Raw genomic sequence first — 27,688 nt, forward strand, 5'->3', positions numbered from 1 at the left:
TCAACCTTGCAGGTTTAGTGTGAGACTCCCAAGAGACAAAAGGTGAAATGACTTACAAGCGGGTGCAAGTCAGAGTGGTTGCAACTTTCTCTGAAGGCGGTTGCATAAATGTATATCTCTGGTTGCACTGAAAGTGTCAGGAACATTGTGTCCTTCATCCTTACATCCTCCACAGCATTTAGTATGGTACACTGCCTGTAAGAGGGCTTCCCACGTGGTAAAGAATCTGCCTGCCAATGCAGAAGCCACAGGAGAGGCAAGTTTGATCTCTGGGTTGGGAAGTTCCCCTGAAGGAGGAAAATGGCAACCCACTCCAGTGTTCTTGCCTGGATAATCCCATGGACAGAGGAGCCTGGGGGGCTACAGTCCCTGGGGTCACAAAGTGTTGGACACAACTGAGCGACTGCACATGTACACATTGACCGTGAGAAACTGTGTAGTAATTTGTCAGGTTGAGCAGAGAAATATCAGATCATGGGATTATAAGGTAGGTCTTTCATTCCACGCTTCTATACGGAGAATCTGGGACACGTCAGGTACTGTCCCAGGTGCTGAAGATATTGTGAAAAATAGGACAGACCATTGTGTTGCCCTGAGGCATTTTACATTCTAGTCAAGTCCCTACTATGGGTCTCTTGGGGTATTAGCTACTTCCAATCTGAGGACTTGCTTATCCCTTGTAAATCCCCTTTGGTTCAGCAGCTACAATGATTTGGCTGAGAGCTCTTTCAGTTCCTGAGCTCTAAGAGGGAATGATGCCCCTTGACAGGAGTGGTGGAAGGAAGGGGAGTGTGCATTCCTATAGGCCAGAAAAGCAGAGAAAGACCCTGAAATGAAAAGTGACAAGTGGGTAGGATCACACACTAGTCAAAATGGACTTGATGAGCCTGTGATCTTCCCATTGCTGAGGCTATCAATGTATGTCCACTCAAAGTAAGCACCAGCACCCAGGGAGCACTCCAGGCTTTCATCTCTACATCAGTGAGAGGCCTGGTGAAATTGCTCTTTATTTTCTGAGCTTCAAGTTGTCAGCACTAAAGAAGTGACATGCTTCATCTTGTGGCATGCCATTTTCCTACTTGGGTGGTCAAATGACCTGGTTTGCTCACAGATGAACCTAATGTGTACTGAGGCCTGACCATGTGCCTGGAACATAATTCTAATCCTCACATCAATCCAGTGAAGTGAATGATATTGGCTTCATTTTCCAGATAAGGACACTGAGACTCCATAGGGCAAGCTACTTGTCTTAGGTCACACAGAGAGTAAATGGCAGAGCCTGAACTCTACACTAAGACTGTCTGGGTCAGAGCATTTGCTCTATTACCAAGGTAACAGATTGCTTATATTTTCCTCTGTATTGATGATTATCTCTAGAAGTTTCACACCAATTGGGTTTGGAGCCATGGTTTTCATCTGTTTAGACCTGTTACTGCCCTTGGCTTCCCCATGAGAGTGGTGCTGGTGGTGGTTGGATGGAAGGAGTGATGGACATGTAGGAAGGTATGGACTCAGCGTCCTACTTAATGGTACACTTTGAGCTAATTAACTCTAGTTCTGGTGATCTCTCATCATGGAATATGGACATTGGCAGGGAATTCTGGGGTCATTTGGCCCCACCCCCTTACTGGGCTGCATGCTACCTAAATCATTTCTAAGAGATGGCTGTCTCCTTCCTTTTCAGTGTCCCTTAGGAAATGAAAGTGAATGGATTTTTAATTCATTTTTAATGGCTCGTTACACAAAACCAGGACAACCTCCCACTACTCAACAGCCATTTTTCACCAGCTCCTAGTTTCAACAGCGCTGCATTCTGCTTCCTTTATCTGCCACTTGCCTTGTTCAGCTGCCACATGCTGCAAAGTTCCTTCTTAACAGTGGTCCCATTTTAATTAGGGATGACTAATGTCTATTAATTTCTTTATCTCATATCTCTTTCTTGGATCATATAGGAATAGACAAGCCTGTGTTTGGCTGTTGACTCCTACCTCTCTCCAGCAGCATGGTCTGGACAGTCTCTTCATCTGGACTATGTGGATGATGATATCCGCTCTTCACTGTGGTTATGCTTATTACCTGTGTAATGCACACAGAACACCAAGCACAGCGCTTGGCATTTTGTAGGTGCTCAGTGTATACCCCACTCCAGTACTCTTGCCTGGAAAATCCCACGGACGGAGGAGCCTGGTAGGCTACAGTCCGTGGCGTCGCTAAGAGTCGGACACGACTGAGCGACTCACTTTCACTTTTCACTTTCATGCATTGGAGAAGGAAATGGCAACCCGCTCCAGTGTTCTTGCCTGGAGAATCCCAGGGACGGGGGAGCCTGGTGGGCTGCTGTCTATGGGGTCGCGCAGAGTCGGACACGACTGAAGCCACTTAGCAGCATGTACTAGCATTGCCACCTCTACCGTTTCTGTGTTTGTTCTTCTCTTGTCTAAATTACTCTACTTAGTCATGTTCCTGACTGTAAACATACTGTTCTCTTTCATCTACATCCAGTCAGGCATAGGTATGTATCTTTGTCATCTTTAGAAGTCCCTAGAGAGTAAAATCACGTTAAAACTTAATATGGTCATAAGGATATCTCCAGTGGTCCAGTGGTTAAGACTTTGTCTTCCAATGCAGGGGGTGAGTCTTTGATTCCTGGTTCAGGTATTAAGATCCCTTATGACTCATGACCAAAGAAACCAAAACATAAAACAGAAGCAGTATTATAACAAATTCAATAAAAATTTTTAAATGGTCCACAGAAAAAAAAAATCTAAAAAAAAAAAAAACCCAACAACTTCATGCAGTCGTATAGGAAGGTTGCTTTCACCATCTTCCCTGCTTGGCCTTGTGTTCCTTTTGTTTTATCCTCTGGACCTTCTTGAAGGTCTTTCACAGTCACTTTGAATTCTTCCTTTTGGGGAGACTTGGCAGACTAATTTATCCGGGAAAAAGATTGTTAAGGACCAAATGACAGTCTCTAGGACCTGAGTCATGTTTACCAAAAAGAGACAGGATATGCGCTCATCCTGCCTGGCCAATCATGTAACGCCAGCTACTCCTGTAACTGAGACCAAGAACTGCCTGTACATAAGCCGCCATACTTCTTTGTTCGGGGCTCTTGTCGGATTCCAACTCCCTTCTTGTTTTTGCATTACTGTGGTGGACTTGCTCTCTCGGTCGGTTCGGAGATACGGGCTCGGAGCATAACAAAGATACCTTTGAAAAACTACCTGAGATACTCCAGAAAGAAGACATCTGGGAATTTCCACTTCCGCCCATCTATTATGACCTTACTTATGCCTCTCATCCGTTATGAGGACATCTTGATCACCCCAGCCCAGACTCATTTTCTCCTCCTTTGAATGCCTGTGGCAACACTTTGAATTCCCTGAATGCGTCATATCTCTGTTGGCTAATAGGCAGCATGCCAATGGAGAGTGTGATAATAATCTTGTAGTACAATGATGAGAAAAACGACGTCTGTCCTGAAGGAGCACATACCCTTATGGTGGAGATACCTATGCAAATAGACAATTATAATCCACTGTGAGTAGCATAGTTGGAAGTATGTGCAACAAGGCAAGGGAGCATGGATGGGAGGGGGGATCTTTTCTGTCTTGCAGGACAGGGAAGACATCAGAGTGTTGATGGTATTTGAGCTAGGCCTTGAAGAAAAAGATCCTCAGGTGAAGAGTGAGAGAAGAGCTTTCAGAAGATGGAAAAGAGCTTGTGTGAAAGTGTGGGAGCATGGAACAGGGAGAAACATGGGTATTCTGATGTGGCTAGAAGCTAGATGTTGTTTTGGGAAAGTGGCTCTAGAGAGGGGTTACAATGTCAATGGGGGCCAAGCTGAGAAAGACCTTTTATGCTGTGCTGGGGAATTTGATCTGAAAGGCAGCCTGGAGCCACTATAGATCGTTTGACAATGTATAGGCAATGGAATTCAGCCTCTGCTTTAGAAAGGTCATTCTGGTGTAAGGATGTAAGAAGGGGGAGAACTTAAGTCAACCAGTTATTTTGAAGGCCCCTGAAGTCAGCTAGTAGCTAATCCAATGGTTCATCTTCCTTGCACATGAGGTGTCAGCAACATTTCTCATGGCTGATCACTCCTTCCTTCTTGAAACCCATTCTTTGCATGGCTTCCAGAACACACACTTCCCTGAGTTTCCTCTAAGCTCACAGACCATTCTGTGTCAGTGAGGGTCCCCGACTCTAGGTATTTCTAGAGAGAAGCCATCAAATACAGGAATTGATTGCAAGTGTACTGGCAGGACTGGAGGAACAAGAAGGAGAAAATGTATTTTCTCAACTTTGCAGAAACTATTAACCCCCTTGCCCGGGAGGAAGAAAAGCAGTACAGAAGGCCAAGGGTCTCTCCCACTGTGATTCCTGTGGGTGTGCTGAGCTGCACAAGGAGGGCCCAGGAACCTGCCTCACATGTCACTGGGACCCCGTGTTGCTGCTGGTGATCTGTTGCCTACAGAAGTGTGAAGGGAGTAGCTTCTCCCTTGTCCACATCCCCACAAGTACCCCGAGCCCCACTGGCAGAATCAGATGCCACATGTCAGGAGAGTCTTAGAAATACAGTTCTCAGGGTCCTGGTTACCTTCTATAATTAGGCAAGAAAGTGGGCTGAGCCTAGAGTAAACAGCAGCATAGTCCACCCCTTTAGCTACTGTGAGTGTACATCTCCATCCCCTGTTTGTAAGTAGCCTCCTCTTTTCCTGTTGGTTCACTGGTACCACATGGCAAATGTGGGCAAAGGTTCTCTCTCTGCCACAGTAGCCACTGTACACAAGAACCCATGGAGCAGATGGGGGCATTCTGGAAAGAAAGGCTTACCGGCCTCAACAGAAGGCCTTCTTGTTCCATCTACTTATTGAGAGATTCTTCTGTAGTAAGTACCATTTGGTGAATATTCGTACAGGACACAGATATTCACTGTGCCAGTTTCAAAAGGTTTAAGCACATACTGGTTTCCCTTCTTCATTTCCCTGATCTCTCAATACTGAAATGCTCAACTTTCAATCTTCATCTCTCTATTCAAACTCCATGTCCTGGCGATCTAACCTAGTCTCATGTCTTTAAATACCATCTAATCGCTGACAACCTAGTTATGACCAACCTAGACAGCATATTGCCGACTAAGGTCTGTCTAGTCAAGGCTGTGGCTTTTCCTGTGGTCATGTATGGATGTGAGAGTTGGACTGTGAAGAAAGCTGAGTGCCGAAGAATTGATGCTTTTGAACTGTGGTATTGGAGAAGACTCTTGAGAGTCCCTTGGACTGCAAGGAGATCCAACCAGTCCATCCTAAAGGAAATCAGTCCTGAATATTCATTGGAAGGACTGATGCTGAAGCTGAAACTCCAATACTTTGGCCACCTGATGTGAAGAACTGACTCACTGGAGAAGACCCTGATGCTGGGAAAGATTGAAGGTGGGAGGAGAAGGGGAAAACAGAGGATGAGATGGTTGGATGGCATCACCGACTCGATGGACATGAGTTCGAGTAAACTCCGGGCATTGTTGATGTACTGGGAGGCCTGGTGTGCTGCAGTCCATGGGGTCGCAAAGAGTTGGACATGACTGAGCAACTGAACTGAACTGAACTGAATCACTGACAACTCCCATATCGATATTTTTAGCCTGGACTCTCTGCCCTGAACTCCAGACTCATTAATCCAGCTATTTGACTCATCCACTTAAATTCTCTTAGGCATCTCAAACTTAATGTCCAAAACTATACGTCTCAACTTTCCTCCCGACCTCCTCCTGCTATAGTCTTCATCTCATAAAATGGCACCTCTATGCTTCCAGTTACTTAGTCCCAAATCTGAAGGTCATTTTGGACTCTTCTCTTTTATTCACACCCCATATCCAAATTTTCACCAAATCTTCCTGGCTTTACCTTCAAAGTATGTTCAGACCATGTTTCTTTTCCTGTCCATGCTTGTTTGGACCATTTTCACCCGGTTGGTTACAACACAATCCAAATTCGCATTTTTCCCCACTCTGCCTTTCTTAACACAGCAACCAGAGTCACCCTGTGAACACTGAAGTCCTGTGTTATAATCCTCCAGTAGAAATGGCAACCCACTCCGATATTCTTGCCTGGAGAATCCCAGAGACAGAGGAGCCTAGTGGGCTGCCATCTACGGGGTCGCACAGAGTCAGACACAGCTGAAGCAACTTAGCAGCAGCAGCAGCAGCTCCTCGTCTCACTCAGAAAGAGCCAGGATCTTCACAGTCCTTCACCAGTCCCAGCAAGATCTAAGCCTCCCCAAATCTCCCAGACTTCATCTCCTTCTGCTCTGTCTTGTCTCTCAGCTGCATCCTCATTGGTCCTCATGATGTTGATTGAATATGAAAGGCCTCAGCATCTTTGCATTTGTTGTCTCTTACATGGCTTCATCCCTCACCTCATTCAGGATTTTGCTCGAGTGTCAGTTTTTCATCGTTTTCCTGGGCTCCTTTTTTTCTGCTGCAGCTGCATAGCCCCGGACTACCCTGCATGTTAGGACTTGCTCTTCTCCTTTTGTTTATCCGCCTGCCCCTCCCCATCCCCATCCCATAACACTCACCATCATCTGACTACTATGTTACTTACCTACCTGTTTGTTTATCTTCCTTGCCAGAATGTAAGCTCTCTGAGGGCAGAGAAGCTGGTTTGTTTTCTTCACTGCTGAACCCATAGCCCTTGGCCAGTGGGAAACATTCCATACATATGTGCTTAGTGGGTGAATGAAAAAATTATGAGAATCAGAAATTGGATGATTCAGTGGGCTATCGTACATTTCAGAAGATTTTGTGTTTGTTTGCTGTATGTGGGATGAGGGTGGGATAAGGAGTCATGCTGAGGTTCTTTCTTAAACCACAGAGTTGACAATCTGCCCTTTAAAACATAGGGAAGGGTGTAGCAGTTTTGTGAAATTTCATGCACTGGAACAAGGTAATAAAGTTAGTATTTCTTGTACCATTTCTTGTCCTCAGCTAGATTGTAAACTCGTGGTGGGAGCACCATTTATGTTATTCTGAACTTGGCACATACCTAGCACAGTTTGGGATATCAAGTTGGTGCCCAGACATTGTTAGATTGGGGATCAGTTGGGCTGTGGACTTGTTCAGTCACTAAGTTGTGTCTGACCCTTTGTGACCCCATGGACTGCAGCACACCAGGCTTCCCTGTCCTTCACTGTCTCCCAGAGTGTGTTCAAACTCATGTGCATTGAGTCAATGATGCCATTCAACCATCTCATCCTTTGTCACCCTCTTTGCCTCCTGCCCTCAATCTTTCCCAGCATCAGCTGTGGACTACAAATGCTCAATTTCTGTTCCCTGGGGGGAGTGCCTCGTGAGTTGGGATGAGGACTCCAGGATTTAGACTCTGCTGAAATTGAAAAAATGTACTCTTGTGTACAGTCCCTGAGGGGTATGTTTTAGCATCCTTACTACATTACCACTGTTAGTCACTTTCAGTAAAGGCCATGGTCCCTATTTTAATTGGCTGGAAACAAAGAACTATCAGGTAGGGGCAGGAATGAGGTGGTGAGACATGAGGGGGAACTTCAGGGGGCATGCATAGAACCTGATGGATTTGAAGACATCAGGGCTTCAGGAAGGTTTAATGAACTAAAGTAATTTTCCTTCAGAGTAAAATTTTACAGGCATTAAAGGTCCTCACTTCCCTGAATGTGCTCACGGGCCAGAGCATCCCAGTGATTTATGAATTTGCAGATTATGCATTATCCTTTCAGAGGACAGGACTCCCCCAGGGCTTCCTGCCTTCCTTCTGAAGCTGAAGCTGAGTAGAGGAGCCCAGAGAACACATCACATCTGATTTGTAGCGTCCTGTATCACAACTGGGGTCTAGAACGTGTGGGTATTTTTCAGAGGGAGCTTAGCAACTCTAGTATCTGAATCCTCCTTCCCCCCATCAATAAGGATAACTTGGAAGCCTTGCCTCCTGAAGAATAATTATCATACTAATAACTCATATTTGCATAGTACAGCTTCTAAAGCAGGTCAACTTTCCTTATTTGATTTGATTCAAAAACCCTGTGAGGTTGGCAGGGGAAGGAGAATCATTATCCCCATTTTAGGAAATTGGAACAGATTCTGAAAACGTAAATAAGTTGCTCAGGCTTGCCCGGTAGCATATGGTGAGACTGGGTTTTGAGTGCAGCCCTCTAGTGGCAAGTGCTCTTTCCATGCTGCCAGGAGAGCCCCATCCAGGAGGCAGACGGCTGGACCCAGTGGGTTCTGTCTTCATGAAATATGCAGTCTTACTAAAGGAGGAGCCATCTCTCTTCTGATCACTTTATCACCAAGAATCTTATGTTGTGTTTGGCATAGGCAGGAATAGAAGAATGAAAGGGAGAGGGCATGTGATGAATAAAGACATTAGTTACTGGCACTATGTGTGTCTAAAGACCAAGTAGTTGGCTGAGGGCTGGTCTGAGCATCTGGGGGCAGTAGAAGTCATCAGATTCCTAGAGACAAGGAGATTGGATGGTCAGCAAGGACAGCACCTCTGATTTTGTCAGAGGCAAGCCATGTTCCTTACGGCCAACTAATTATATGAGTCTCAGTATTCTTGCTTGGAGACTCCTGTGGACAGAGGAGCCTGGCAGGCTGCGGTTCACAGGGTCACAAAGAGTAGGACACGACGGAAGCTACTTAGCACACAGGCACTTGTTTTTGCTCATAGGCTTCCCTGGTGGCTCAGTGGTAAAGAAGCCACCTGCCAGTGCAGGAGATGTGGGTTCAGTCCCTGGGTTGGGAAGCTCCACTGGAGAAGGAAATGGCAACCCACTCCAGTATTCTTGCCTGGGGAATTCCATGGACAGGGGAGCCTGGCGGGCCACAGTCCACGGTGTCACAAAGAATCAGACATGACTTAGTGACTAAACAACAGCAACACACACACACACACACACACACACACACATATATATATATATATATGTATATGTGTATATATAATATATGTGTGTGTATACACACACACATACACGCTAAGTCCCTTGTTATACTTTAGTCATCTAATATACATTATATATTAATATTATATATGTTATGTGTTTATGCATAGTAAGTCTCTTGTTACAGTATAGTCCCTCTATGTAAACACCCTCTTCATTTTTATCAAACTTTATCAACCTGTAGTTGGTGGTAGGTTGGACTTCCTCTGTCCCTGATGCATGATTCTGTCATCCTTTGTGCCTTCTTTCCCACCTTTGTGCAGCTGGACTGTGTCTCCAAGTGGCTGGTGCCCCCATGACATTGCACTCAACGCATGACTGCTCTTGCCTCTGATGGCCCATTTAGCTCCACCTTCATGCTGTCTTTTCCACCAAGCAGGGTGAAAGTGGCACCTTTCCACCCTGCTTTTTTCTATCTACTGCTGTCCAATTAAAACACGAAGGAAAGAAAGAGAGGGAGGGGGAAATAAAGAGGCCAGACAAGCCAGGGAGTGAGCTTCATTTCTCTATATCCAAATTCTTGATACTTCGAGTTTTGGCTCATATAATCTTTCCCTCATAAACAGTTATCTGTACCTCTCAGATACATTTATCTTCTCACCCCTCCTGTTATTGTCATTCATTTATAATTCATTCGCCGGACCTTGTATAGCACCTGCCATGTGTCAGGTGTTGTGCGAGGCACTGGGGATGCAAAATTGAATGAGACCTGACTTGTGACCTCAAAGAGGTCACAATCTAACAGATGAGACATATGGAGATGTCACATTAATCCAATTTGATAAAAACTATAAGAGATGTATGAGCAAATGTTCTTCCAGAGATTATGTCTGATGCTAATTTAAGGTTATATGTGCCTGTACACAGGAGCTTTTATTTAGGTGGCTTTACTACTCTGTGTGTGTGCCTGTGTGTAGCTTATATTAAGAGAGAGGTGCTATTTACTCATGAATAATTCCAATTTATTTTAATTTCTCATCTGTCTAAAATCCCCCTAGGATTATAGCCTGTTGGCCACAAAGGAAATTTTTTTAATTTATTTTTTTAATTAAAGGATAATTGCTTTACAGAATTTTGTTGTTTTCTGTCAAACCTCAACATGAATCAGCCATAGGTATACATATGTCCCCTCCCTTGACAAAGCATATTTGGCAAACCTGGGTCTCTCAACAATTTGTCTTGTCATTTCATTACACATCTCTGTTTCCTATTTCTTTCTCCAAAAACAAAGAAAACAAAAGTTACTTTCATCTGTGGGCCTTGAGCTCTGGCTCTTTCTCTGATTCCCTGAGTTCAGCAGGTGTCTGATTCACATAAGAGGAGCTCAGTAAATATTTGTGGAATTCATGATTGAGTGATAAACTCTTTGAGGGCAGGAATGTGTTTTTCTCTGCTCAGTTTGCCTGCCCATTGCCTTGCACACAAAAACGTCACATCAACATTTGCTAAACGGAGGATGCATCGTATTAGAGCAGAGCAAGCATGGGCGGCAGTCTCATAGCCCTGGGTGGGAATGCTGGCTTGGGCCCTTGCTAGTTGTGCACACTGGGGAGCAGACTGCTTAACTTTTAGGCCTCACTTTCCTCATCTGTAAAATGGAGTGCTAACTATATTATGTCTTCTCAGTCTCAACAGTTTGTTGTGAGAATTGAGAAGCACCCAGTGTAGTATTTAGCACATAGCAATGTTCGGTTAATCTTTGGTCCCTGCTTTTTCTTCTTTGAATTGGACTGGCACCTCTCATCTGGGGACATCTGCTGGAGAGGAGTCATGTCAAGCTTTGCTGTGGACCCCAGGCTAGCTCCTCCATCCTTCTTCATCTATCCACTGGTGATTATTTGGTCACACTCCTTTCTGATCTGAGTCCTCTCCCAGGTAGCCTGGGGCTTGTTAGTGGGTTTTCTGCATCTGCTTTCAGTTTTCTTCCCTGGTGATTCCCTTCTCAGAGCCTTTGGAAGGCTTTGATTGGTGAGAGAAGCAAGGATTTGGTGGGCTTTTTTTCAATCTTGGTTTTCTTTGCTAGGCACAGGATATGTTGGGCTAAAGGTTACATTATCATCTCTTCATAACTTTATTCTTGTCCTTCTTTGCTGGCTCCAGGGAAAAGGAAGCTTCCGGTCCTAATTCTCTGTGTTTGGACTTTTCCTCTGGAGGAATGCCTGGGTGATTTTGTTGGGAAGCATCATCCTCATGCATCTCCTATGACCTGTTTTCTTTGCAAAATTCAGCTCAATTTAAAGGTAGACTGCTTTTCTAGATCAGGAATCCACCACGCTGGACGGCAGTGTCACTGCAGCCTGAACCTGGGAGAGGAATCATGGTGTGATGGAGTCTTTCTCAAAGCTTGGTCCTCTAATAGCCACAGGAAGATTTCTGGGTCTTCCCCAAGACTCACCGAGTCAGACTTGCAGGGAATCTTCATTTAGCAGGCTCCCCAGTGACAGTTAGGCTCCAACTTTGCTCATAATGTGGGAGGGACAGTACCCTGGGCCCTTGACCAAGGCCACACACTGTTGGAACTTTAACTTGAGTCACTTTGTCTCTCTTTGTCTGTTTCCTCATCTGTAAAACAGGGATAATAGACTGGATTGACACCATCCCCTTCTGAAGACTATGCTTTACAGCTAAGACACCATTATCTTTCACTGACTCAAAAATAATGATCTTTGGGAACCTTTGATGTACTGAGCCTGTCTCTTGGGAGACAGAGTAGAAAACGTGAAACCCGCCTCACGGTGTTCAGAATCGAGCTGGGAAGGCAGATCCTGTGACATCCAGAAACTATCTAGATAGTGTTTAACTCTGTGGCAAATTATGTAATGCAATTTTGAATGTAATAGGACTTCAGGCTACTTGAGGAAGATGGATCCTGAGCCGTTTCTTGAACAAAAAGGTAGGCACGTTCAGGCAGGAATGAAAGGACTGTTCACAGGCAACGACACAAGAAGACAGCAGGAAAGAAGGAAAGCAGAGACGTGAGAATGGGTTTCCTTATCCGCAGCACCTTGGGGACTTGGATTGTTAAAGCAGAGGGCAGTTTCTTGTGATCCATGGAAAAGTGCCTGGAGACAGTATGTGAGTCAGACTGTAGGGTGCCTTACATACCAGGTAAGGAATCCGGATTTCAGCCTTAGGCAGAGGATCCAGTAAAGGCTTCTAACCAAAAAAGTATGTGTATTAAGAGCAAAATTGAAACTATCTATTATGAAGGCAGAAATTAAATTCATGGAGTTGTGGAAGGATGTATTTATTTGGATCCTCTGAGAAGCAGACACCGAAAAGAAATTAGATATGTAAGAAACACAATAAAGACTGAGAAGATGGTGGGAGGGAAGGAGAGTGGTCTAAGCACTGGGTAAAAATGCTGATAGAATGAGAACAGCTCTGGGTTCTTAGAAGGGTTCTCAGTTGTTTGTTAGACCCTCTATTAAGTAGTAGGACTGTTACCCTCAACATCTCTTTTCTCCCCTTATGGGCTTTGCACTTTTTGGAAGTTGCTTGGTGCCCCAGAAAGCCTGATATCGGAAGACACTGATGTAGTCTGACTTGCTCCGGCAGACACTAAAGGGGTTCTGACCTGTTTCTAGAAGAACATAGTTTTGGGTTTCTCCAGAATTTGGGATGGTCTACACGTAGCACTCATGTTTTACCTGCTAAGTCACTTCAGTCATGTCCGACTCTGTGCGACCCCATAGACAGCAGCCCACCAGGCTCCCCCGTCCCTGGGACTCTCCAGGCAAGAACACTGGAGTGGGTTGCCATTTCCTTCTCCAATGCATGAAAGTGAAAAGTGAAAGGGAAGTTGCTCGGTCGTGTCCGACTCTTCACGACCCCATGGACTCTTCGCAGCCCACCAGGCTCCTCCATCCATGGGATTTTCCAGCCAAGATTACTGGAGTGGGGCGCCGTTGCCTTCTCCACATGTTTTACCTAGTGACTGTGAAAGAATGATTTCATCAATGAAAGCAGTAAAATGAAGAGAAATCTGGTGTGTATGCATTTGAATTAATTTAACAAATAGGAATTATTGGCACATTGCTAGGCATTTGGTTGGAGAAGGTTTGGACAAATCCTGTCTCCATTAGCCCCTGAATTTAACAGATGAGGAAGCAAATGGGAAAGGCATGGAGTGCAATAGTTTGCATAGGATACATGCTCCTTGCTTGTTGGAGAAGACTCTTGAGAGTCCCTTGGACTGCAAGGAGATCCAACCAATCCATTCTGAAGGAGATCAGCTCTGGGATTTCTTTGGAAGGAATGATGCTAAAGCTGAAACTGCAGTACTTTGGCCACCTCATGAGAAGAGTTGACTCATTGGAAAAGACTCTGATGCTGGGAGAGATTGGGGACAGGAGGAGAAGGGGACGACAGAGGATGAGATGGCTGGATGGCATCACTGACTCAATGGACGTGAGTCTGAGTGAACTCCGGGAGTTGGTGATGGACAGGGAGGCCTGGAGTGCTGCGATTCACGGGGTCGCAAAGAGTCGGACACGACTGAGCGACTGAACTGAACTGAACTGAACTGAATAGTGTAATAGAGTGGGGGCGTGTGCAGCCCTTAGCACAAGGCTGCTGCTGGGTGCCATTACCTCAAGACACATTACCAGGCAACGGTTAGTTATCTAATTACCAGAAGACCTGTGGGAGGTTAGAGTGGCAGTTAGAGGTCCCGCTTAGCCATTGGTCAGCACCACAGTTGGCCCCTCCCCCGAGCAAGCATCTGTCAATGAGCGACTCTTGGTGGTTCTGCTCAGCCATTGGTTAGCACCACAGTGGGCCCCGCCCACAAGTGGCCAGTTGTCAATGAGCGACCTTTAGTGGGTCATTCAGCCAACTGTCAGTGGAATGGTGGTCCTCAGGTGGAGAGTGAGGTAAGAGTTGGATCCAGCCTTCTCCCTTAGAGCCTGCCAGCGCTCCTGGTTGCCGGTCAGCAGGGAAGCTGGGGGGGTCCTAGGGAACAGCCTTGGAAGGAACAGCCTTGGAGCTGTGTCTTGCAGGGCTCCAGAGCCCTTGCTGGGGACACCCATTGGCCTCATCCCAGGCCTTGAGGTGACCATGAACCTGCTCCCCCGTCTCCACCTTTGTGACATAATGGCAGCCGCTGTCCACATTGGATGCAGTCTACAGGACCTGCCCCCACCATTGGGGTTGCCTGAGGAGCCAGAGGATCAGTTGGGTTATGGGTGCCTGGCTCCCTCAGCAATGAAAGCTGGGCAGGGTCTGGGGACCTGGCCCAGAGGGAGTTGCTAACTGAGGTCTGCCTCTTAGCCAGGACCCGGACCTCAGAGGGCAAAAGCTGTGCCGTTTCTTGTCAGAACAGAGAATAACTTTCATTTGGTAGAGATTTACAGGAACGTCGTTACCTGACCGTGACCTGACCTCAAGAACAAAGGATCCAACACCAGAAAGTCTGCCACAGCTAACCACACCCCTCCTTCACGTTTGCTAGAAAAGCTAGGTTTTGCTGAAAGCTTTCGGCGAGTTCAGAGTTTTTAGGGCATAAGCCACCTGTCTCCTTGCAGGGCCCTGCAGTAAACCTTTCTCTGCTCCAAACTCAGGTTATTTGGTATGTTTGGCCCCATTGTGTGTCGGCCACACAAACTTGCGTTTTTGGTACCAATAGGTCAGGTGGTTTGGTAGATTCTACTGTTCTTAAAATAGTTGCATCTTTGATGTTCTTCTTGGTTTGGCTGTTTCTTTCCAACCTACAACTCCTCATCACAGGACAAAATCTGGGAAGAGACCTAAAGAACCCTCCAGTCGTAACCTTGCAGAGAAGCTGAAGTTTCCAAGTCAGGTTTTTCAGGGACTCTCTCTGACCCATAAATGGGACATATCCTTGCCTCTAATTTTTTCTTAGTTTACATAAAAGAGATGGAAATGGTGCTGACCGACCCCATGGGGTGCTCGATGAGAATAAATCTCAAAATGAGTGTCTTGTAGTTGGTTAAATGCCATAAAAATGTTCAATATAATGGCTGATTATTTTTCTTTAATCTTAAATGGATACCTAGCATGCAAGAGTCCCATCTTGGTAGCAGAAATTCATTATCTTGGAAAGAGTTTAATGGCTGCTGTGCAAATGAACTGGAGGAAGTTAAATTGTGGAATGGGAAGGAGTTGAGAAAAGTGAAATGAGTTGTGCATTAAATTTAGATAAACACAATTATGAGTAACTGGATTATCACGTGTGCAGGCAGGCGCTGTATATTAGGCACCTGTGTTTTGATTAAAATAGATTCAGGTGCATGCACTTTGCATCCTTGTAGATATGGGATTGTGCCTTAGCCACCATCCAGGCGCATGAGGGGGCAGCAGGGAAATGGCTGAGATCCAAGTCCTCAGCTGTAAACGTTTAAAGGGACTGGGAGTAGTCTGGCCAATAAAAGTTCATTTCAGAAAACTGCTGACCCTTTTACGGGCTGTCCAGCTGTTTGTTGTGTGCAGTTTTCTTCTGGGTTTCTTTTTACTGGAGTCAGGAGAGTGGTCCTGGAGTCCAGTGGAGTCTAATGTCTGCTTGGATGGGACACAGAGAAAGACAGATGGCATCAGAGAGCGTTGGTGGCTGGGCTTGCCTGTTGTTCGAGATTTTATGGTTGTGAGGTGCTAGCGGTGGCGTGGGAACATGAAATCTCTTTGAACCCGTCTGTAGACAGACAGAATCAGGCCCAGTTCTTTCTTACCCTTCTAGGTCCACGTCTGTAAGTCAGAGTCATCTCTAGATCAAAGGCAAGCCCATCCTCTGATCTCTGGGTGGCCATCTGAGTGAACAGAGCTAGCCAGCCTGTGCCTGACCTTGAAGGAGGACAGATGTGGGAAGACAACTGTAGATATCCAGTTAATTCCTGTTGCCACGTTTTATTTCAAGTGCAAAGCACTGTCAGGATTAAAATAAATGCTACCAGTTATGAGGTAGCATTAAGTTAATAATTTTTCCCCCATGCTTGATCCTATAATACCCCTCAACTCAACGGATAAATTCTAAGTTCTCCTCTGGGTGATTTGAGATGCAGTGAATATTGTTGCACAAACTAAAGTTGACTTCCTCTTTTTTTTTTTTTTCCCCCTTCTCATTCCTCTCCTGTGCCCTTCTCCGCATCCCTCTCTCAGGTTATACTTATCCTGACGAAGCTGTATGACTTCAACCTGGGGAGCGTGACAGAGAGCTCACTTTGGAGGTAAGTGGCTTAGAGGTCCTTCACTAGCTTCTCTGGCTGGGCTCACATGAGAAACACCAACTGAGCTGCTGGAGAGCATGTTTTGAAAGGAGCAGAAGATGCTCCTGCTCCTGGATGCCCACTTTAATGCCCCGGTGGCGATGATGGCCTCCATCTGTGAAATCCTTAGCTCTCTTCTGATCTTGCTTGGGGCCTGTTACACATTCTCCTTGGCGTTGTGGTTGCTTCTGCATTCATGCTGTGTCTCCTTTGGCTCAACAAACATGAATGAAAGATAGATCAGAGCATATCTGATGCAAGAGGAGACTGTGGATAAGGGAGCCTGATATAGGAAGGATGCTAGCCTTGGCGTGAGTCTCGGCCTAAGGACTGTTTCTCATTGTCCTTTGCTGTGACTTGAGAAGCCTGTGCTTCTGGGCATAAACACACATGAGAATTGGATCTGTGTGATGACTTTTGTGGTCTCTAGCCTTCCTGGACTCCTTCTTTCATAAAATAATATTAAAAATATATTTTATAACTACATTGAAGTAAAAACAAATATATTAATATTGTATATTAAAACCTGTTTTCAGCCTAACATGCTCATTCTTTGGTTTTGACTTTAAAAGAAATGACAGCATTTTTGTGAACCCTAGGCTCTATGTCTCTGTGTCTGTTGAATAAATCAGCCCTGACAGGAAGCTGGGATGGGGAGAAGGATGTGAGTGGATTAAGTCAGAGAGGGCTTTAAGGAAGCCTTGAACCTGACAGTTTCTCTGGACAGGAGACACCACACACTCACCCTTGCATACACCTCCTCACATGCCAGTTTGCTATTCCAGCCATGCTGCTGGCAGTCACCCAGGGCCCCAGTGAGTTTCATCAGCCTTTCTGAGTCGGCGCTTCATGCTCTGCTTATTACATCCGTGGGCCTCAAGAGGGCTGTGTGTCTATCCTGTTTACTCTGTCATTTGTAAACACTGGGGAGAACATGGTCACAAAAGGCCATTCACTTGGTGGTGTCTTTCATCCCAGCACCTGTCCTGAGGGTTTCTGGGGTCTTGGAGCAGAGGGCTCTGGGGCATGAGTATCTGTGATCCTGGCTGCTTCTTTATCTGACCTGTTTGCAGAGGACCAACCAGAGTCTCTCTCTTGGGAGGGGAGCAGTCGAAGCGTCTATTAAATATTTAGGGGTTAATTGCTCATATCGGTGGGGCCTGCCTCCATTTGCACAGGATGTCCAAAACCTAATTTGGTGCTCAGTGGAAACTGGCAGAGGTAGAAGTAACCAGGCTGCCTCTCACAGATGAAAGCATGCCTGTTTCCACTCACACAGGACTCCTGGGGAACGAGAGCCTCAGAAACCATCTCCTCAGGCCCTATCACAGTGATGCTGTGGTGATCCTTTAAGCCTGACTCCAGTGCTGTCTGCTTGGTGCAAATAATGAAATAAGCCAGAAAATCCTGTCCTTATAGTGAGAGACAGCTATACCTGGCAGCCCATATCATATTTCAGGAAAGGTTTGGTAGTTCTAAGGGTGAACCAGGCAAAGCCAGGAGCCAAGGCCAGATGCTTAATGCTGGAGGCCCAGTAAGGGACAGAGTGTGTGCCCCATGGACATAAGAGTCAGTATATTCACTAATGTGTGTCAAGGACAGCAGATGGCCGAATGGCCCTAAGGGCACCCTGATGTCCCATTGCTAAGATTCAAAATCTAGCTTGTCCACCCAAAGAGCTCTGTGACTTTGGGCACTTTATCTAACTTCTCTGGATCAGTTTTTGGGGATGCTGGAATCAAGGACCACAGACTGAGTGGCTGCAAACTGCAGAAATGTATTCTCTTCCAGTCTGGAGGCCGGAAGTCTGCAATCAAGGTGTCTTTGGGGCCCCCTCCCTCTGGAGGCTCTAGAGAGAATCCTTCATCACCTCCTTCAGCCTCTGGTGCCTGTCAGCATTCCCTGGGCTGTGGTATTCCCCTCTCTGTCTTCTCCTCTTCTGTCCCTTAGAAGGACACTTGCCATTGGATTTAGGGGCCAGCCCCATAATCCAGGATGCTCTCATTTTCAGATTCTTAGCTTAATTACATCTGCAGAGATGCTCTTTCAAGGATAATTCCATTGCAGGTTCTGGGGGTTAGGACATATTTTGATAGGGGCACTGCCATTCCACCCACTTCGCTTGTAAATCTCGGTTTCTCTGAATGTAAATTGGAGACAGTACAAATCCCACTTTTGCTCCAGCCACATTGTCCTCGCTGTTCTTCGGACGAGCCAGCATCTTCCTCAGGACCCTTCCACTCGGCTTTTTCCTGGGTCTGAGCTCCTTCCTCTCTGCTCACCTCATCAGTGAGGCCTTAGTCTCAGAACTTGGCATTTCATCACTGGGCTGCATTTTCCTCCCTGGAGCCTGTCACCCTCTAGCTGCTAAATATTTACTTATTGATTTATTTATATTCAACCTAACACCTACTAATATCTAAGCTTGTAAAGATAGAATTTTTGTTTTCATTTTGCTCTAGTGCTGTATCCTCAATACCTCAAATAGTGTCTGGCACACAGGAGGCACTTAATAAATGTTTGCTTGATGAATAAATTCATGGATGGATTGTAAGGACTAAATGAAATATTAAATGTGCAAACATTTAGGACAGTTACATGTGGAGAGGACTCAGTTAATTGTAATAATTAATGATTATTGTAACCCTGTGTATTTGTATAGTTTTGTTTGTAAGAATCCACTAATGCAGGGATCCATGGGATGGAAACTATAAGTGCATGCACAGGGTTGTATTCTGTGCTGTCTAGGAATTATCACAGACCTTCCAGGGTGTTAGTAGGGGGATAGGGAGGGGAGAACCGTGATTTATGACGTTTTTCCTCATGCTGACTTTGGAATCGCAGTTTCTACCTAGTTGGAGATGTGATTTTGCAAGAAAGATTCTCTGAATGGCTACTGGAGTGATGGGTGAGCTACAGTTTGGCAAATGGAAGGTGGAAAAATGTGCCTCGCACAGGGCAAAGGCCAGGCAAAGCGAGGCTGTAGGAGATAAGGGGACCAGAAAGGAGGCAGGGAGAGCAGCTGGGTGCTGGACTAGGTAGGGAGGAGTGTTGGAGGACTCATCAGGTTCACAGGAGGGGCCAAACCAAAGGGGGTTACTTAGCATAGGCTGTAGATAACAGAGTATATATGGTGTGACCTTTCAGGGATTTGAAACAAGCTGGTAGATGTTATAGGCATTCCCTATGGGTACGCATTATGTGAGTATGTATTTGTGTTATCCAGAAGGTTCACAGGTCTGATAAAGCCCAGCTTAGGAACCCCTGCAGAGAGGACAATTGAGGAAAGGGACTGATCCTAAACTTTGTGGAAACTTTCCAACTTCCTGGGCCCTCACCAGGTGTCTTCTTGCTTCTTATTGTTATCCTTATCCCTGAAGATCCATGCCCCTATCCTCTTTTCTCTGCTGTTAGTGATGTATTTTTCAGTTAGAGCCTAGAGCACTATGATCTTCCTTACTAATACAGTGAGCAGAGAAAAGAAACAAAATTAAACACACACCTTTTCATTTCTGTGATTTGGTCCAACATGCTTAACTAAGTTGAAATTGAATTTGGTGATTCTTTTTCAATTTTCTGTACAGCAGAGGCGCCTGGAGCAGCAGCTGTCATGACAAGATGACGTGCCCTGCCAGGTTGCAGTATGACATAATTATTTGTCTCACTGAATTAATAATTCAGAAGCCATCTACTTCTGAATAGACAAAAGGCTGTTTAAAAGCAGTCTGTAGCATAGCGGTAGCGTGTGTCCTTGGTGACACCCTTTCTGGAACTCCTAGGTGCCATTAACTGGAGGTGGTCAAAATATTTTCTCTCCACCAGCACAAGAATGGGTGCATAAATTGGTCATTTAGCACAACCATCTGTTGGCATCCTTTAGTCAAAGGACATTTTACATATGGAGTGTCAAGCCTGTAGAATTAATGAGGCTGGGGAGTGACTTTTTACAAAGACCCAGGAATTTGTTTTTAGGGTGTTTTCAGTCCACAGTGTGTCAAGCCTGGAGGTTGTCCATCCATCAGGAGTGATACCAGAGACCTACTCTATCAGACTTTATAGAGGCCAGACCCAAGGAGGAGCAATGAGTCCAGATCAGGAGGCTCAGATCTAATCAGCTTCCTCCTCATCAAGGTAATTAAAAGTGAAGCCCTGGGACTGATGGCCACATTCCTCCACTGAGCCACTGAGTCATCTTGAACACATTCGTTCATCTCTCTGTGCCTCTGTTTTCTTATCTGTCCCATGAAGGTTGTAGCCACACCTACCACATACAGTTGTTTTGAAATTTCATTGAAATGAACTATGTCAACTGCCTTGAAACATGCCTGCCCTGCAGCACCTATGCATGGGAGGTGCTCGGAGAGAGTTAGTTGTCATCGTACGATCTGCAACTTGAGCTGCTTCTCTCTATGAGTTCCTATACCTGAGCTGTCTTGTTCTATCTTTTGCGAGAAACTTGAGAGTCGGGTATCACTGGGCTCAATTTGCAGATGGGAACATTGAGCACTGCAGAGGTTAAACAATGTGCCCCAGATTGTGAAACTAACGAGTAGGGGGAATCCTACTGAACCCTGAGCCTGTCTTCATCCACCCTGTGTGCTGGCTCTGGTGCTGGGCAAGAGTGGGTTCATGGACTCCTCCAGAATAAGATAATTTTTTATGAGTAGAAGATTGGGGTGATATGGAAAGTGGAAGAGGGAGAAGTTCCCAGAGTAGGAAAATTGCCCTCGAGTGGTTGGGCTGGGATTTCAACTTCTAGGCTAAAATATTCCTTCTGTAATTGAGATGGATGCTCTCTAGTCCAGCACTGTCTGATTAGAAATATATAGGAGCCACATAATTTCCTAGCAGTCAATAATGTGAAAAGAAACAGTGGAGATTAATTTTACTAATAAATTTTCTTTAACCTAGTTATATAGAACTATCATTTCAATAGACAATCAATAAAATTATTAATGGGCAATTTTGCATTAGATTTTTGTAATAAGTCTTTTAAATTGAATGGGCATATCTCAATTTTACATACAAAATGCAGCCACAGTTTGTTTAATAGTTAAATATGGCTGTTGTATACCATAGTGCCCAGTAGAGGTCTAGTAATCTCTCTTTCAAATATTATCAGTTCATTGGGTGGGGTGGGGGGCGGGAAACTTTTTTCACTATAGAAATGCATGTCTGTTTCATCAAAGGACAAAAGGTAAAAAATTCCACCTGTTCTGGAAGGAAATTATTTTATAATGTTATGATACTTGGAATATGGGCAATGTCAAGGGCTAACCTGATCCATATTAAAACTCTGGTCATCTAAAATGAAACAAGGGCTGTGGAAATCTGTCCACAGAAACAGAAAACTTGCCACCAGAACTCCTAGGTCTTTGAACTATGATTCTTAGTAATTCTGAAATAATCATGGCTATTGACCGTAGAGTCGAAGAGACTTGGGGTGAGAAAGGATCATAGCAAACATTCTCCTTGAGCCCCAGAATCTTATCATTTCAAAGGTAAGGACGTGAGTTCAGGGAGAGGAAGACACTTTAGCTGAGTTTCTTGGATAAGAAGTCTAAGAGTGTTCCCTGGCTCCTCTATTATGCAGAGTGAAGTAAGTCAGAAAGAAAAACACCAATATAGTATATTAACGCATATATATGGAATTTAGAAAGATGGTAACGATGACCCTATATGCGAGACAGCAAAAGAGACACAGATGTATAGAACAGTCTTTTGGACTCTGTGGGAGAAGGCAAGGGTGGGATGATTTGAGAGAATAGCATTGAAAGGTGTATATTATCATATGTGAAATAGATCTCCAGACCTGGTTCGATGCATGAGACAGGGTGCTCAGGGCTGGTCCACTGGGATGACCCTGAGGGATGGGATGGGGAGGGAGATGGGAAGGAGGGTCAGGGTGGGGAACACATGTACACCTATGGCTGATTCATGTGAATGTAAGGCAGAAACCACCACAATATTGTAATTAGCCTCCAATTAAAAATAAAGAGGGTTCCCTGGCTCCTGATCTCCTTCCATGAACACACACATCCCCTAAATGGAAACTCTGGAACTGGATAGACAGCCCTCTTCTTTTTTCTTTCTTTTTTTTAATTGGAGAAGATTCTTGAGAGTCCCTTGGACTGCAAGGAGATCCAACCAGTCTATTCTGAAGGAGATCAACCCTGGGATTTCTTTTGGAAGGAATGATGCTAAAGCTGAAGCTCCAGTACTTTGGCCACCTCATGCGAAGGGTTGACTCATTGGAAAAGACTCTGATGCTGGGAGGGATTAGGGGCAGGAGGAGAAGGGGACGACCAAGGATGAGATGGCTGGATGTCATCACTGACTCGATGGACGTGAGTCTGAGTGAACTCCGGGAGTTGGTGATGGACAAAGAGGCCTGGCGTGCTGCGATTCACGGGGTCGCAAAGAGTCGGACACGACTGAGCGACTGAACTGAACTGAACTGATAATTGATTTATAATGTTGTGTTAATTTCTAATGTATAACAAAGTGACTTGGTTTTATGTGTATATGTACATCTCCTTTTTCACACGCTTTTTCATTATGGTTTGTCAAAGGATATTGACTATAATTCCCGTGCTATATATATGACCTTGTTGTTTATTCTATGTATAATAGTTTATATCTGCTAACCTGAAATCCCACTCCATCACTCTCCTCCCTCCTTTTTCTCCCCCTTGGCGACCAAAAGTTTGTTCTCTCAAGTTTGTGAGTCTGTTTAGAGAGTCTTCACATCTCCTCCATTGTCAACTGAGAATAGACCATTGTTGTATGGTGTGCAGGCATCACACATCCAGAGACTGGTCATATTCTCACTTATCCCTATGACAGTGGCGTGCGGCACATGCTTTGGTGTCTTCTTCATGCCCTTCTGCACACGTGGGTCTGTGTATCTGTGCTGAGCTTGCTGGCATTCCTGGTCCTTGATTTTGGAGCAAGGGTGCCACTTTTCTTTGGAAGTGGTCCCTGTAAAAAGACTGATTAAGCCACTGCTTGAGGTTTTTGCGTCTTTAGTTTTGAATGTAAGTCATGGTAGGGATTTATGTTTCGGACTGGCAAATAGCTTCTTGGACTCAGTTCTCCATGTCCTAAACATTAACACTTGGATTGATAAACCCATTGCCCTCTCCTCAAAAAATTTGCTTTTAAGGTCCCATTTTATGGAGGTAGATGAGCTAGCAGGCAATCCCCCAGCTTCCATTTGTCCATCCCAAGCACTAGTCTCTGGCAAAGGTCTGTGAGTGGCCAGCTTCTGATTGGGTGTGAGGTCTCCACACGAGCTTTCATCTGGAATTCCTATTGGATTAGGGGTCCTCACAGAGCTAAACAAATTTGCAGTTTTCTGGGCATAAGAGGAACCAAGAGTCCTTTGCAGTAGATTGTCCCCTGGTATTGCTATTTCCCCTCAGTTTTCTCTTCCCCTCTTACTCCATTTCATCCACCCCCCACCTCTGCCCCCCGGCAGTGTGAGAATTAATATGCTCGTGGAAAAGCAGCAAGGATGCTCAGCCCTTCCTCCTATATGCTTGGTCTCGGGGCCCACACAGCAAGGGGACTTCAGATCAAGGGGCTCCTGGTTAGGGGGTTTACGTGCCCACCTCCTGGGCACATCCTCCTGGATGCCTTCCCTCTCCTTCCTCCCTGGGCCGGGTGCCTCCTCTGCTTCCCACTAATGTCTCATCCTTACACTGTGTTCCCAGGCTGGGAGCCTCTTGAGAACAGGGACCAGCACCCTTTCTGTTTCTGGATCTACACTGCCAGCACTTGGGCTACACTAAGTAAAAGCTGAAAGAACTGAACTGACGTTCCAATTGCCCCAAACCAATCCCAGCCCCAGCCTTGCCTTATCCTGTTGCTCTCCTTGTATTGAGTTATCTTATCCCCCCTGCCACTGGGGAATCCTGTGACTCTTCATCTGCTTTGCAAGCTGTTGTCTGGACCATTTATTTCCTCCTCTAATTGTTCTGTCAGTGACCTTTCTGGGGGATGCTGTTTTTTTTTTTTTTTTAATAGAAAGTGGAGACCTTTGGATTTATTAATTTTTTTGTTTGCCAAGAAAACTCTGATAATAATTACCACGACTTCCCAGAAGTTATTAGTTTACAAATTTTAATGACATTCATGATTTATTTATGTACTTCCCTCCCTCTACAGCTGTTCATCCCAATTCCTTAGTGGAATTCCTGCTGAATCTGAGTGAATTAACGGAAACAAAACTGCAGAGTGGAATGACATTTTTTTTTTTCTAGGCTGTTAATTAAAAGCTTTCCATCCTATTCGCTAGGCTTTTCATATGTGAGGTCCTGAAGACTGGGTGGATACAGGCTGTGAAATCCTCCCTCTAGAACTGGGGCCTTTTTCTGTTTGTTTTCAGTGGTAATGAATCTGGTGAAAACTCCTGTATTGGTCACAGAGCATTCAACTGAACAGATATTAACTGAGCATTCTTTATGTAACCAGCCCTGTGCTTATTGCTGGGGGATGCGGAATAAGTATGTTGTGATTGCTATTCTCAAGGAACGTTTAGTTCGGTTGAAAGATTAGATTAATGCATACAAGGAACAGTGTCAGGCATATGCAAGTATATATAGGTACATGCAAAACACATTGTATTCTGTGATGAGTGGCCCTACTGCAGAAGTACTTATATTTTTATTATTATCACACCTCACTGTATGAGGATGTAAAGCAATTCTAGGAATGAATTAGAGGAATGATCAATGCTGTTCATATGTTTTGTTTTGCTGTTTAATATAAAACGTCTTATTTCTCCATTCAGTTCCGTTCAGTTCATTTGCTCGAGCGGTCGTGCCTGACTCTTTGTGACCCCATGAACCACAGCACGCCAGGCCTCCCTGTCCATCACCAACTCCCAGAGTCCACCCAAACCCATGTCCATTGAGTTGGTGATGCCATCCAACCATCTCATCCTCTCTCATCCCCATCTCTTCCTGCCCTCAATCTTTCCCAGCATCAGGGTCTTTCCAAATGAGTCAGTTCTTCACATCAGGTGGCCAAAGTATTTGAGTTTCAGCTTTAACATCAGTCCTTCCAATGAACACCCAGGACTGATCTCCTTTAGGATGAACTGGTTGGATCTCCTTGCAGTCCAAGGGACTCTCAAGAGTCTTCTCCAACACCACAGTTCAAAAGCATCAATTCTTTGGTGCTCAGCTTTCTTTATAGTCCAACTCTCACATCCATACATGATCACTGGAAAAGCCATAGCCTTGACTAGATGGACCTTTGTGGACAAAGTAATGTCTCTGCTTTTGAATATGCTATCTAGGTTGGTCGTAACTTTTCTTCCAAGGAGTGTCTTTTAATTTCATGGCTGCAGTCACCATCTGCAGTGATTTTGGAGCCCATAAAAATAAAGTCTGACACTGTTTCCACTGTTTCCCCATCTATTTGCCATGAAGTGATGGGACTGTATGCCATGATCTTAGTGTTCTGAATGTTGAGCTTTAAGCCAATTTTTTCACTCTCCTCTTTCACTTTCATTGAGAGGCTCTTTAGTTCTTCTTCACTTTCAATGAAACTAAACTTCTCCATTAGGATACGAAACTTTTAAGAGGAAAGACTGCTTCATATGAGAACTAGTAGTTCCCATAGTTCTCAGAAACGCCTGGTCACAGATGGGATAGTGCATGTGTAGTGGTTAAAGGTTCTGATTTCACATTGCCTGGTTATAAATTTGAGATCTACTGCTTGCTAACTGTACCACCATGAGCGATGTCTTCATTTCTCTATGTCTAGGTTTACTTATCCGTATAGAAAGATGACAGTAAGACAGATCTCATGGAAGCTTTGTGAGGATTCAGTGAGATAATGCATGGAATGCAAAAAATGCGTACTATTTAGTTAGTACTTTATGTAATAATTATTGTTTGTTCGTAGGCCCATATCTTCCTAGCCCAGCAGCTTCTACCAGCTCCAGAGGACAGTTGTGCTAATATTTTTTAGGAGGTTGAGGTGCAGGACAAGCTTAGAATCCTAAGCATGTGGTGCCTGGAAATGTTACATTTCTTTTGAGAGAATGTTCTGGAGTCTTTTCCTTCAGATATTTATCTGTGCTTGGCACAAGGGGGAAGGTTAATATATTTATTGGTTTTTCTACATCAGCTATTGCTGCTGATTTGGGGTGTAGGATGCAAAGCACAATCTGATTTAAGTTCCCTGAACATAGTGTTGAGTTAACTCATCCATTGCTGGTTATTTTCTTTTTACTGCAACTATTGGGGGGTATAAGCCTCTTGAAGTGCTTTCTTACCTCCTACATAATTAATATGGAAGGCATTCTGGGGTCATCCGGTTTCTCAAATTTGGTGTATCCTCAGCATTACTTGTGGATTGTGTTAAAAATCTATATTCCTGGCCCCTAACCAAGGGATTCCAGTTTGGTAAAGCTGGTGGTTACTCAGGATGTATACTTTTAAAAGCCCCATGATTATATTTGATTTTCAGGTAGGACTGGGAGCCACTGAGCTCTGGGAGCCACTGAGCTCAGAGGAAGCCTGGGTTCTAGGACTGCCTCAGTTGCTAATTCAGTTCAGTTCAGTTCAGTCGCTCAGTCATGTCCGACTCTTTGCAACCTCATAAATCGCAGCACGCCAGGCCTCCCTGTCCATCACCAGCTCCCAGAGTTCACTCAGACTCAGTTCCATCGAGTCGGTGATGCCATCCAGCCATCTCATCCACTGTCGTCCCCTTTTCCTCCTGCCCCCAATCCCTCCCAGCATCACAGTCTTTTCCAAAGAGTCAACTCTTTGCATGAGGTGGCCAAAGTACTGCAGTTTCAGCTTTAGCATCATTCCTTCCAAAGAACACCAGGGCTGATCTCCTTTAGAATGGATTGGTTGGATCTCCTTGCAGTCCAAGGGACTCTCAAGAGTCTTCTCCAACACCACAGTTCAAAAGCATCAATTCTTCTGCTCTCAGCTTTCTTCACAGTCCAACTCTCACATCCATACATGACCACAGGAAAAACCATAGCTTTGACTAGACGGACCTTAGTTGGCAAAGTAATATCTCTGCTTCTCCATATGCTGTCTAGGTTGGTCATAACTTTCCTTCCAAGGAATAAGTGTCTTTTAATTTCATGGCTGCAATCACCATCTGCAGTGATTTTGGAGCCCCAAAAGATAAAGTTTGACACTGTTTCCCCATCTATTGCCTATGAAGTGATGGGACCGGACGCCATGATCTTGGTTTTCTGAATGTTGAGCTTTAAGCCAACTTTTTCACTCTCCTCTTTCACTTTCATCAAGAGGCTTTTAAGCTCCTCTTCACTTTCTGCCATAAGGGTGGTGTCATCTGCATATCTGAGGTTATTGATATTTCTCCCAGCAATCTTGATTCCAACTTGTGCTTCCTCCAGCCCAGCGTTTCTCATGATGTACTCTGCATAGAAGTTAAATAAGCAGGGTGACAATACACAGCCTTGATGTACTCCTTTTCCTATTTGGAACCAGTCT

General features: G+C 44.9%; 1 protein-coding gene across 2 annotated transcripts in view; it reads left to right on the forward strand.

The window, feature by feature from the left end:
- Positions 1 to 27,688, forward strand: part of SORCS3 (sortilin related VPS10 domain containing receptor 3) — a 654,973-nt gene that overhangs the window by 178,582 nt on the left and 448,703 nt on the right. For both annotated transcript variants that reach the window (XM_004020175.5, XM_060404717.1), the window contains exon 2: positions 16,090 to 16,157. In XM_004020175.5, the coding sequence (XP_004020224.2) occupies positions 16,090 to 16,157 (68 nt within the window). The remainder of the gene's footprint in view (positions 1 to 16,089; positions 16,158 to 27,688) is intronic.

This window comes from Ovis aries, chromosome 22 (assembly GCF_016772045.2).
Source record: "Ovis aries strain OAR_USU_Benz2616 breed Rambouillet chromosome 22, ARS-UI_Ramb_v3.0, whole genome shotgun sequence".
Classification (NCBI taxonomy): Eukaryota; Metazoa; Chordata; class Mammalia; order Artiodactyla; family Bovidae; genus Ovis; species Ovis aries.